The following is a 13,194-nucleotide window of genomic DNA, read 5'->3' on the forward strand; positions in this document are numbered from 1 at the left end:
CACAAAATATAATTTTTTTCGCGATATTTCAGAAGCGTGCGTGCCTGCGGCGTGCCATCATCCTGATTCCACTGGTAAAATGGCGTTGCAGCAGTGTAGCCGGGCGGTGAGGAACTTCAAGATTCTCCCATGCTTAAGGTAAAAATGTGTGCCATGGTTTGCTGTTGTGCGTGTTTGCGAAAAAAGAAACTTAACCAGTGAAGTTGGTGAGCGCGAAGATTCCATGCTGCTTGCAAGCATTGTTTACGAGATAGCATAAGAAAGTTTAGCCCTAGACGACCTAGCGATCTCAAAGGGTCAACGTGTTTTCTGTATGCGACTGCTGCAGGCCTGCAGACACCCACTGTGCGTCGTTGTTGATGCATCGTGTTTGCATATACATATGGCTCTACAGACGTCCTTTTTTCGAAGCATTTTCGTGCTTAAGGCCAAATTTCTCTTGTTTAAAGCACGGTGAAGTGCTGTGCGGGGCGCAGTTTCGTGTGTTTGTTTTCCATTATTCAAGTTAGGTCTGGTGATATTTTGCGTATTTTCATTAAATAAGTGGTTACGCAGGGAATTTTACTTCGTTTTCTCTTTCAGCCAAGCGCGTTTCCTGCAGTCACAGTCCGGTGAATGGGGCAGTGGTTCTGGCAAGGTGGGTCATCTCCAACTCTTCCATTAATTCGCTGCATTTTCTTGGCTAGAATCTGGTGTCGCTACTGCAACCTAGCTCTCATAGAAATAGTTTTTTTTTTCGGCCTTTGAGCCGCGGGCAGTTTCAGGATCTTAACCGAGACGCGCTTTTATATGGCGAGTTGCTTTTATTCCAGGACTGGTGCTGAGCCACCCAAGTACTTCATGCCTACTTCTTCCACCTGAGCTTGCGCGTAAGGCAACCGTAAAAAAAGCCTGTGCTAATGTGTTGTTAACTTTGGTCTACAGGGTGGCGGCGGTGGCGGCAGCGTGCGTGAAGCTGGCGGTGCTTTCGGCAAGATGGAGGCAGCCCGGGAGGAAGAGTACTTTCGCAAGCTGGTCAGTTCAGACCGTGGCGACCACGCATGCATTTATCAACTCGGACATAGTACCTCACAAGCCTGACAGATGTGCAGTGCCGGTAGCTGCGCAACTTTTTCTTCGGTGGTATAATGTTAAAGGGGTGGAGACACCAAATTTTTGGTTGGCGTGTTCTTTGTTTCAAACGTTGCGTATTGTCCCAGGACGTGTGATACACGCTGCGCAATTCATATAAGTGCGGTAAATAATTTATTATTGCATTATTTATACTGAGCGATTTCTGAGCGGCGGGGTGTGCTGCGAAGTCTCGGTCAGGGAAGAGCAGCAACCCTGGTTGCATGGGCCCCAAAAGTTGTGACGCACGTATTGCTGCGTCGTCTGTTCTCGTACACATGATGTGGATAGCAGCGCCTTTCGAAATCATATGCCGACAAACTTGGTCGGTACTGCGATGTGCTGAGAAAAGCCAAGCGAGCGAGTCCTGAAACCAAGCGGCTCGCTTCGGTCGATCTCAATCGCCATACCGCATATGCCAACGCGGTTTCTGCGTTGTATTACACTTTGCCGCGCCGACGCCGATGCTCGGCAGACGTCTGTGTCGGTGGCCCGTAGCTGACCGTGGTCACATTACAGCGACACGATGCCTCAGTTTTCCTAGGAACCAATACCCTTCTCTGTCTTCACATCGTGCGGCCCGCACAGCCGTGCTGCGAGACTGCTCAGGGCTCCGTGGCTGCTGATTACAATATCTGCTGCTAGCTTAGCAAACAGTCCATGTATTTGCTAAATGAACGCTTCTAGACAGTTTTACAGGGTTCAGAATTAACCGCAAGGGTACGTAACATCTCTAGGGATGCGCCCATGGCGACGACGGCATCTCGGCGTTACTTTTGTTTAAATATCTGCATCTGTATACAGGCACCAATTGGGCGCGTTAGTTCGGCATGAATTGCAAACTGCATTCCACTTAGGTTAAGCAAGCTCATCTCTTTTGCGCCGATTGCGGGTTTACTTGTTTCCGCAGTGCGATAACTGTGCAAGAATCGCCGAAGAATGCGAGCGTCAGACTGGGGAATGCTTCATACACAGGTTGTTGACAACGCGTAGGACCAGCCTTTCTGACTCGTTGTAACTGCTTTTTTGCTTTTTCCGATTTGTCCAGTACTTAAATTTAAATGGTCTTATATAGAGGTATGTTCGGCACCTTTTGAGATAAACAAAATGGCTTAATTTGTTGCCCTCAAGCGACACCGACAACTGTAGCTGTCGCCGCGGCCGCCTGCAGCATTGACCGAAAGGCTGGGTCACACCGCCTAGCAGCGGCGCTTCCCGCTTGACTTATTTGCGTCCTATGATGTAAACAATCCTCGATTTAAGGTCACTGTTGTCAAAACCACGCTCGATGACCATATGTGTCCGCTAAAACTTGTGAACGCACTCTTCACAGTCGCCGACACTGCACATACGAACCCGGCAGACTTGCTAGGCCTATTTGTATTGCAGGTGAGCCGAAGGGTGAACATATGAACTGTAGTCGCTCGTTTAATTCGCTTTTACGTATTACGGCGAAGGTGCAAACAAGAGAGTCATCGTCTCATCAACGTGAAGGTTTCGCTCGGCCGTCAATATAAGGTGCCGGCTGATGCGTCAGCAACGGCATGTATGCCGATGAGCACACCGACAGATGAGTCGCCGAGCAGCGTCGGGCAGCGCCTCGCCAATGTCGCGCGTCGCCGTTCATAGTATGTCACGTTACTGTGTTGTGACATCACTGTTATTCACTGATATCATTCCCAGGGCTCTACGTCACCACCTACAGCGCTAGCAATAGGCCTCCATTGTGAGAAAGAGCACTTAGGGACTCTTTGGAGCTCAATTAAAATATATTTGAAGCGCTTGTTGCGTTCAATACTTTGCTGTGGGTGACCTTACATACAGAGGAAGCCCATAGCAAGCTTACTATAGCTTTAAAATTTGATGTCCCAACCTCTTTAACCTGAGACAGATGAAAGCTGACTTGAAAGGAAGAACCCAAGCCTTTTCATAAATATTTGATGAGGGGCTCATTTTCTCAGCTTATAAACAACTTGACTCGCATGAAAGGTTAACACTTCGTGTGACAGGAGCATTCAGACATGGTGGAGATGAAGCCGCTCTACAAGTCGGAAGCTGAAACCCAGTTGAAATACAATAGGTAGCACAGACATGGGTGTTCGGAGAGAGCAGTAAATGACAACCAATAACTTGTGCACTCACGTTGTGGAGAGCAGTGCTCATTGTGCTGTTTGCCAGTTACATTTTGCATGTTAGCAGGGTTCACGTGAAATTGCTTGAAATGTTTCGCGTTTGGAGTCTGATTTTAAGCATGCCTGAAGCAACACTTGCTGAATGTTGCTTTTTAGAATATAATCATCCAGATTGAGCTGACAGATCAGCTGCTAGCATTGCTAATGACCATTTCGTCCATTGTACTACTCATGACCACTGGATCCTCCCGGTGGCATATTGTTTTTTCTTCTGCTTTGTAATCAGTTATCCTTTAGCGCTAAAGTAATTGCACTATTAATCACCGATTGATCAAAACCACAAATTAAAAAGAGAAACATTCCCCTATGCTTCTTGGTTTTGGTGGCTGTTGGCTTCCTTCTGTACACTTTGGGGTCATAAAAAGGAGAAATAGGAACAAACGAGTCTACTTGCCTGTGAAAAAAAAGTTAATGACAGATGTTACTGTTTCCAAAACAGTTAGCAAAAAAAAGTGTGCTCTAAACCTTTCAAAAAGTCTTGCATCCCTGCTGCCCTGGAATTTTGGACTTGCATTGACTTGAATAGCTGCTGGGTGGTGTTAAACAACAGCATTGACTGTCTCAGTGCATTGGTTAACTTGGAGGTGGGGGGGGCACTTGCACAATATATCACCTTCCCTCTGCTTGTGCCATCCATTCAACAACTTAGACACCCAGTCATGATTGCCAGGAGGGAGGCTGAGAACCCATGAGGAGGGCATCTCAGTATGCCTTGGTTGGGTGAGGAAGTACACAGAACTCTGCCCAGCCTCACCATTTAGGGTCACATGTGAGGATGTGTTCATGCTTCTTCATTCAGTTAACATGTGTGGATCCCTTTTCAGTGGCAGTAGGGAGGTGATTTTGGTCAGCCCACATTTAGCGTCTGGATCACTTTTTTGTTTATGATGGCAGTTTATTTATCATAATACTCACAGCTTCCTTAACTGGCATTACAGTGGGCAGTGTTCAGTTCACCAAGAAAAGTGGTTTAAAGTCATTACATCATTGGCTGCTAGTAAAGCTCACAGTGTTGCACCGTTGGCTGTGAGGCACCAAAAGGGTGCACCCCCATGCTGATGCCAAATCCCGCATATTGCTTCGCAATCTCAGTTCAGTGCACAATGACTGATCACTCTGTGATCCTTGGGTATATTTGAAACCTTGGGTATATTTGAAGGTGGGCTGTGTTTTCCTGATTTTTTTATAGCACAGGAATTAAAAAGCATGGCCTGCTTCTATTTGAGAGAGAAAAATATTTTATTATTTTTAATTATTTGCGTTTAACAAGGTTGGCGATGTAAAAGGTGCCTATACTATACAGTGAGAACTTAGCAATTTTTCTAGAGGCATGTATACATTATGGGGTGTCATCATCAGTCAGGTCATATCTCATTGCCTTCTTGCCCGCAGTGGCATTATTTGTTCTAGGATCATGTGCTAAAAGCACGTCTTTTTAGCAGTCTTGGGTTGTGGCGTAATCATTTGTCAGAGTTCTGATGCAACAGTATGTTTTGATAAGCTCTCTGTTCCAAGTTTTGGTGGCTTATTGGCATGTCATTGTTGTGAGACCTCATATTTTGTTGCCTACATGTTACAGCTAAGTGTTCTTTGCATTACTGTTGTTTAATGGCATGGTTCAAACTGTTTGCCAAGTACATCACACTACTGATAAGTTTCATGTGCTCTGATTGGCTTAGTTCATGCTGAAAAACTTTGCTTGAAGTTCTGAAAATAAGAGAACCGCTTTTCATTAGAAATAGGTTTATTTTTATAATTAATACTGGCACAATGACTGAAATAATTTTATTTGATTACAGCAAAATCAGCAGATAGAGTTGCTGAAGACCCACATTGAAGATGAGATCAAGCAGCATGAGAAGCTCATCAAGCAGCATCAGGAAGAGATTGACAGGCACAAGAAGAAGATCCGAGACCTGAAGGAGCACTGAGTTGGCAGTTCTGGAGGATGTCCCCAGAGACCCGTTGATTCCGTCTTTGTTCCAGTTTTGTTTTGCCTGTTGCTGTGTGGATGAAGCAGTGAGCAAGCCCCAGCATGCGGTGGTTTTTGTAGCTATGAAGAAAGTAAAGGACTTGCAAAGTGTATTGCTGTTGACTCCATTTTTCACTTAAGGTTTAAGCCCAGCTGAGGCATGCAGTCACAAAGCTTAGTGGGTGTGGTTTTAGTGGCAAAGGTTAAGAGGCCAGCTGAGAGACACCCGTCTATTCTAGGTGCGGTGCATAGCAGTACACCTGATGTGTCTTGAGTTATTTGAGCACCCTGTCCTTTATCATGGTGAAAGGTGCAAATCTAACTGCCTTAGTGCCTATTTTAAAGTGATAGCACTAAGGGTTCCTTTCAGCAGAAAACTTGCATCGACATTTTCGAGAAAGTCCGAATTGGTTGAGAGGTTCATGACGTCACAACCAGATGACCTCTGTGGGTAATTCAAACACCCCACAACTATCGCACAGTACAACAGTGATGAGGTCGCTAGATAATTCCCCATTGATCTACAGAGTTGTGACATCATTCCGCCACTGTTACGTAGCGCCTCTGCAAAAAGAACAATTGTGCTGAAAAGAAAAATGGTTTAACTGGGACTTGAACCGCTACCCCTTGGGTCGTGGACTGGGCGTACTATTCTTCGACCACTGAGGAACATTTATTCGACTAGGTTAAAGGGAGGCCTTGTGTGTCTAGTGGTGAATTAAAAGAAAAAAACATTCAAGAACGCCCATGTCTGTAAAGCGATATGCAAAGAGGGCCCCAGGCCACTGAAGGCACCCATTAACGCTATCGTGTTGTAACCTTGAGGCGGAGCTGTAGTGCCCTTCAAAGTTTTTGGTGCATATATATGTGTGCGTTCCTTTCGTCATTACTGTCTCCCAGTGGAGGGTGGTATGCGAGATGTTTTGGTTGACCCTCTTCATCTTTCCTTGTTACAATGACCTGTGTAGCGGACTAGCTGCAGTCTGAAGGGTGTCTTTGTTGCAGTATGTCGTAACTGAAAGCTCTCTTGCTCACTTGCTGGCTAATGCGAACGTTATTTAAGTGGACAGGACTGTGGTGTTGGCTCTCCTAAGGTTATGGAGAAGAGCGGAGGTTTCAGCTTGTGGTATTAATAAACCGTAGGGAAAGCAATAAGTCGTAAATTTTTAATTCTTCGTTCATTGTCCTTGCTGCAGCTTATTAGAAACCTAAGCCGTTCAGTGTGTAACATGGGTTAATGGAATGTATTGTTGACAGTTAAGTGGTGGAATTTCAAACACACTAATTTCTTGCATGCTGATTGGTCTAGTGATCTTTCTTGCCATTTTTGTTATAGCTTCACAACTTCCATTGGGGAAACTTTTTTTTTTTTTGCGTATTGGCTGTTGGCTGTTTCTGGGCTAGAGCACTATGCTATTATACTTTGTTCATGCACCTTGTTCGTGACTTTTCTGAATGAATATGTCTTAGTTCCAACAATAGGGCTCATTTTGTGTTTTGCTTCTTGTTTTGTTAGTCTTCACACATGAGCTAACCAGGCAGGCTTGCAGCTTGCTCTCAACTGGTGTGCTTATGCATGTATCAAGCTCAAAACTGCTTGCTCCTCCGCTATGCAGTATCATACAGGCTATTTCTGAAGCATGCTTTGCAAGTGCAGTCATGTTGGCAGAGTAGTATTGTTTCCTCCAATTCTTGATGCGTGTGGTCAGATCACCTTCGCAGCTCTGCTTTTTTTACTTAGTCAAGAGGCACTCTTTATTCATCAATGAATAAAACGCCGAAAGATTGTTGCGATGTCCGATGTGTGAGCTTGTTCAACACATGGTGGGTGGCTGCAAGCTACAGGTACTACAGGTACAGCCAAATATATACTGATTCTCCTTCTATTTCTTGTTGCAATAGTCGGCGTATCAAAGAATTTTTGCTTTCTCAGTGCTATAGTGCATATGTTTTACATTGAGCTGAGAGGAGTAGATCTTATCCTTAGGCGGCCGTACACTCTGGGCTCCTAGGCCGTCAAAATCACAGTTTTTTTTTGCACAGGCACTTGACAGCTAATTTCATGGTTGGATTTGCTGTGAAGCTACTAAAGTATTTGATTGGTAAAAGTGAATTGCATTAGTATTTGAGTGTACTTCAGTTACTTACCTGGCACTCTACAATTCTGCAACTGACTTCAGAAACCAAATGTCAGGCAGTGGCCAATTACTTGCCTGGTTGCCCTGCGATGCAGTTTGTTGTCTCAGCCTGCTGCAGGTCTTAAGCATCACTGGTGTTTTTATATAATCTCTGGATGGGCAAGAGCGCATCCAAAAATGAATACCTACTTATTTTGCCTGTGCCCCTTGTGCTATCCTTTTTTTTATGATATACCTGAAGGTTTGTTGCTAAGAAACATAGGAGTATTTTGCTTGGCTGAGGGTACTGGTAGGTATTTCTTCAGAGAGGGAAACTTGAGCTTGTTTAATTCTTCAACGGTTATCAGTAGACTATTGCATAATAGGGGGGGAACAAGTACAGGTCAACGTATAGCCATCTTGTTTCATCCTGCTGCAAATTTTTGGGAACACAATAGTGCAGCATCAAGCTTATCAGAAAGAAGACTGATTGGAGCCTGATATATTTCTGTAGATGTGGAGTGCCCTTCTTCGGATGTCCGAGGCGTTGGGCCAATCCGCAGTAAAGTTGGCGGTTTAGCTCCAGTGCTGAAGGGGACAAAATATATGCATTGCTTGGCGCACGCCCAGGAGCACTTTATGACCAACAGAACAGTTGCAGAAGCTAGATAAAGTGGACATCTTTTCCCGGCATACCACCCTTACAGTGTTGATGTGAACTGTGTTTGAAAATACAGACTCGCACTTCTAATCATATACCCAAAGCGCCACCTCTATTCCAACACTCAACCAATATGTTGTTTTCTTGCGCAGACACTGCCTTCTATCTTTCCCTTCACCCCAATCCCCCAGGACATGATTAAAAAGGCGCTGTGAGCAACTCCATCCGGTTTTGCGATGGCACATAAGTTGCAAAATTCGTTTTCGAGTAAGTGATTGGAGTTGACGCTGAGTAAATTTGGACCTAAAGCTGAAATATTTGATTCGATTTCGTGATCTCGGTGATGACGTATTGAGGGTGACGGTTTTGCTTGTTTCATTTTCTGAATGCAGTTTTTCTTCATGCTTACCTTGTGCCACAAGGTGTACTAGTGGTTGCAAAGCAAAGGTTAATTTAATATTCAGGCGTGTTATCTTCACTTGTTCTATGCAACAAAAATGTCTCCAGACGTCACTGTTGTTTAACTGATGGAATGGTTGGTGGTGGCGATGCCTGTCATTTTTTTCGCCCTTTTGTAGCTTATGTGGAAGTGTGTGAATATTCGAAACTTCGAATAGTTTGTGAATGGAATTTGCTATTAGATTCGCACCACACTTTCACTGTTCTAATTTCCCTACATTCAGACATTCCGAATTCGGTCATCTGTACTCGCGGCGAAGTATCGCGAGATTCCCAAACGGCGGTGTCTTGCACTTGTAATTAACTTGCCCTTCCTTAATATTTAATATTTAACTTGCACATCCTTAATATTGCCCTGCATTGGGCATAGTGAGGCTGCTGATGATAAGAGCCGCGGTCCGCACGGAAGCAGCTGACTAGCGGAGTGTAGAGGCACGACCGAAGTCGCGGCTCGCTTGCGCTGCCGCGGTTGCTTCACGGCAACCGAGTGATCGTTTATATTTCCGTCAATTGGAATCTAAAATATCTTGGGCCACAAAGGACCAAAAAAAAAAGTGGTACGACAGAAACACAGGCCTCGTATACCTAGCCCGCACAATTGCACCGCATACAGCGCGGCCCGCGCTTTGGGACATCCAAGATCTAACGGTGTGCTTTCATTTTGGCACCTTCGACATAACACACACAATAGCGTAATAAGAAAGAACATACACGAGCGCTAATTTCCAAAAGTTTATTGTGAACCGCGAGGTGGTAATTATACTCGAAGTGTCCAGCAGGAGACGAACATTTGACTTCTTAGATAATCTAATTGTTTGCGAGGTATTGCCCGATAGATGGCTTAGCCATACAAGGGCCACTTAAGCTGTTTGGTTTGCGACAGCGTTTTGGGCCCATCACGTGGCTTGCAGTACGGCGAAACCGATACGCGAGGGCTAAGGGGGCTACGTGCCATCGTAAACACCGTATTTCTGGCAACATTCCACGACCGGCGCTTTTGTGTTCAGGCATCGGGAGGGATCGTGGAGGGAATCGTCCCTCTCGCGTTGCAGCTCAGGTTGCTGATCTTGTTTCCGTTTTGCGAGCCGTCTTGTTTCGTTCTGCCAGCTGTGCCGTACGCCTTGCCCTTCCGATAATCTACAGCTGACGTCACCTGTCCGGTAAGGAGATATCTGCAGGTACGTACCTCATGGCCGCCTTATTATTACAATGCTTCACGACAGCATTCAATGAGCTTCTCTGTCACTTGAGCAATAAGCCAAACTGCGATACTAGACTTTTGTCTCTCAATGCAATTGTTATTCAAGGGATTGTAAACATGGCAGTAGCTCGCAACCGATAGGGGTGACACACCTCACCGTGCGTCCCCTACCCCGATGACGTCAGTGGGTAGAAGCGGCAGCCTTCAAGCTCGCCCCCGTCTGGCCACTGACGTCATCGGGGAAGGGGACGCGCGGTGAGGTGTGTTGCTGTAATAGGTTGCGAGCTACTGAGCGGGATTAAAAAAATTATTTCTAAATTAAACGGTCCACGCAGAACCTTCAACTTTGACTTGCATACCCACAAAGACCACCTCTAGAGATGTGTTGCACTAGAATATGCACATCGCAATCATTTCAGGGTCCCTTTAACATGCCGGGCCGTAATCAAAACGCAAAGACGGCTTCACCTCATAATTACTATTGTTGCAGTGAAGCTCGCTTTCAGTTTCAGCAAAAGGAAACTCATCTATTGCGAATAAGCAGATTTGTGCGCGAACGAACTTGGCGAAGCAAGAGGAGAGAGTAGAAATACAAGTAGAAATGAAAATATGCGACGTACAAGCAAAAACATGACCTGTACTGATCCGACCTGCTACGTTAAAAAAAAAAAAGTTTTGGGCAGTTGCAACAGACGTCGAACCTGGACTCGATGAAAGCCGAAAAATATAACGCAGAGCGTATCGTAAATTCTTAACAGCAATAGAATATCGCAACATTCCTCCCCTTCTTCCTTAAAAAAAAACAAAACAGTATAACTGTGTTGCGTATGCCGCACAAAAAAGAAACAAAAACTGGCTCTCTCTTCGGCATCTCCCGAAGGCGTAATAAATTCATAACATTTATAGGGCCCCAGGGAGCTGCACCTAGAAGGGAAACTAGGATGGGCATCAGGGGTAGAGGAGACCATTTTTAAAACCTGCTTCGGCTCGCGGCGGAGCTTGCATTGCGCGAGAGAGTGCGCCCGCTCTTTCGCCACATGTTCCATTCTTATAGTCTAAAGGCAACACGTCCAGCTCCCAATCCGAAGTTAAGACTACGTGCTCCGACGCAATTTATTTTTCTTATCTCACTTCAGAATGCACCAGGAAACGGAGTTTCTTCCTGAACGTATAAAGGTGTGTCCCTGTAAATAGCAAGCATATAATATGTTTTTAAACTCTTTGCTGTAGCCGGTAAACGAGGCGGGCATCGATTGCTAGGTCAATTACCGTTCTTTAGAAGACACAAGCTATGTGAGCCTTCAGCTCACATACAGCTCACAGTGACCACGATCCGGAAGGGGATCGTGGCCACGAAAAATGAAAAGGCGTAGTAACTCGCTCGAAACACTCATGGACCGCGCCGTAGGGAAACAGATGAAGGGGGCGAAAGGTGTGAAAATGAGAAGAAAGACACACGCCAGAGTGGTTTCGATTCACCCGCGCACATCATACACCATGCGTGGCATATGTAGTACCTGCACTCGATCCACTCTGCTCACTTTTCACTCCCTTCATTCCATCCCTCACGGCGTGGTTCAGGCGTGCGCCCAGAGTGTGCCGCCGCGCCTTTCATATCCTCATAACCCATTGACCGCTGAGATCGCCCGCCAACAGTAGTATTATATGGGGTCCCAACGAGACATGGGCGATGCCGGAAGCCGCAGCCCCTATAAAAAATGGTCTATGGACATTCTATAGAATTATTATGGACTCTTTTTCCTTCCTGTAGATATTTATTTTTGTCTATATACTCATGGTCTATATACTGTCTATAGACAAAAGTCTACTTATGTGTATGGCCATAAATCTATAGATTGTCTATGGACTGTCTATAGGATTTTTATTGGCGGCAGACTGTAGTGTAGGGTTTCTCTATAGTCTACAGACTTTATAGACAGAAGTCTGTGAAAAGTCTATAGACTGCACAAACAGTTTTTGGAAGGCAGCGGAGAGCGCCGGACTAATTTCGACCATCTGGAGTTGTTTTAATGAGCACTAACATCACGTAGCTCACGGGCGCCATGCGTTTAGTCTTTAACGAAACGTGGCCGGCGTGGCCGAGGTCGCACACGCATCCTCCGTCTCAGCACTCGAGCGCCCTAACCACTGAGCCAGTTTACTGTGTCGGTTTTGCAGCAGATCACAGAACAGTCGTTAATATACGGACTGTAGACAGAGCAACAATTGAATGTCCTCGCATGCGTTGGAAAACGCGTGCACCACGCCCAGTTGCGCTGAGAGAATTGGCCTTCTAACAGGAAGTACACACACAACAGCTGGGATGAATCTCATGACTAATATGAATTTTTTTTTGCTCTTGAAAACGCTCGAGAGATTTGTAGCCTAGAACTATAGATCAAATACATGCTGGTGCTGTTCTGTCTTTAATTAGGATGAGAAGATGAACTTGGAAAGGACAGTTAATATTGATCCAGCAATTCTGACAAAAGCATTTTTCAACGGGAAAAAGTTTATGAACGAAATTTTTTCATATATTGTAAGATTTCACTATAACAATCAATATAGCCACGAATGTCCCCTTAGCAGGCTTGCATTTGTTTACTGTTAATATTCTTGCTGTCATAAAAAAATGTCCCCATTGGTTTTTTATGGCAGTCTTAACTACTCGATGCGAATAATGGAAAAACCTTGAATTTAAGATTTTGCTACGGATTGGAAGAAAGGACCAGTACCTGCAATATTTCCATAACAGTGCCTTATAATATCCCAGTATTCAAAGTTTTTCTCCAAGAATGCTGGATATGATCACCAAGTGGTGATACGAAGTGTACATACACTTGAGGGCGACAGAGAAGCACAGGGAGAAATAAGATCGGAAATACTGCTATGGAAGGGTTGACGCGGCTGGAGCAAGACAGTTGAAGGTCACTGGGAAAGGAATTTGTTCTGAATCGGCGGATGTTGTCGATGACGATTTGCTGCGAAACTCAGAGATACATTGAAAACATTACATGTTGCAGAACCATGCTATTTGTTTACGAGCATGACTCCAGTGTAGCATTATTACATTCGGTGTTCGATAGGTTCGAGTGTTTCCATTACACAGCGGCGGTGGCCTAATGGTTTGAACATCCGCCTCACATGCGGGAGGTGCGGGGTTCGATCCCCAGTGCCGCCGTGTACCCACCGGTGATACAATCGGTACAAGCTTCACCTGGCCCGGTACTCGGCTTCTTTAGGCTGATATGCTTGGGAAAAGGCCCCTCGCGCTACAGACAAGAAAGAGGAAGTTGGGTTAGGCCGCCACAGCGCGAGCAGCGCAATAAAAAAAAAAACAGTTTGAACCTCAACGCTGTCGGAGCTGGTTCTTACTTGCCCTAGTTCCGACAGGTCTTTGACCCCACTTTGTGCAATGAAACCTACCTTGTGCCATGGCATTCTTTGGCCAAAGCTGCCCTTGCGCCATAAAAATTTATAAT

General features: G+C 45.3%; 1 protein-coding gene across 1 annotated transcript; it reads left to right on the forward strand.

The window, feature by feature from the left end:
• Positions 1 to 36: 36 nt before the first annotated feature.
• Positions 37 to 5,387, forward strand: LOC144129206 (ATPase inhibitor mai-2, mitochondrial-like). Its single transcript, XM_077663192.1, has 4 exons — positions 37 to 138; positions 583 to 637; positions 925 to 1,014; positions 5,102 to 5,387. The coding sequence occupies exons 1-4, from the start codon at positions 80 to 82 to the stop codon at positions 5,231 to 5,233; spliced, it is 336 nt and encodes a 111-aa protein (XP_077519318.1). The 5' UTR covers positions 37 to 79; the 3' UTR covers positions 5,234 to 5,387.
• The last annotated feature ends 7,807 nt before the right edge of the window (positions 5,388 to 13,194 follow it).

The sequence above is a fragment of the Amblyomma americanum genome, chromosome 4, assembly GCF_052857255.1.
Source record: "Amblyomma americanum isolate KBUSLIRL-KWMA chromosome 4, ASM5285725v1, whole genome shotgun sequence".
In the NCBI taxonomy this organism is placed as follows: Eukaryota; Metazoa; Arthropoda; class Arachnida; order Ixodida; family Ixodidae; genus Amblyomma; species Amblyomma americanum.

Excerpts from the sequence above, each read along its gene's own strand:
- LOC144129206 (XM_077663192.1), top strand. The coding sequence starts at position 80 with ATGGCGTTGCAGCAGTGTAGCCGGGCGGTGAGGAACTTCAAGATTCTC. Across the intron at positions 139-582 it reads AAGATTCTCCCATGCTTAAG|CCAAGCGCGTTTCCTGCAGT; the intron begins GTAAAAATGTGT and ends TTTCTCTTTCAG. Across the intron at positions 638-924 it reads GGGGCAGTGGTTCTGGCAAG|GGTGGCGGCGGTGGCGGCAG; the intron begins GTGGGTCATCTC and ends TTTGGTCTACAG.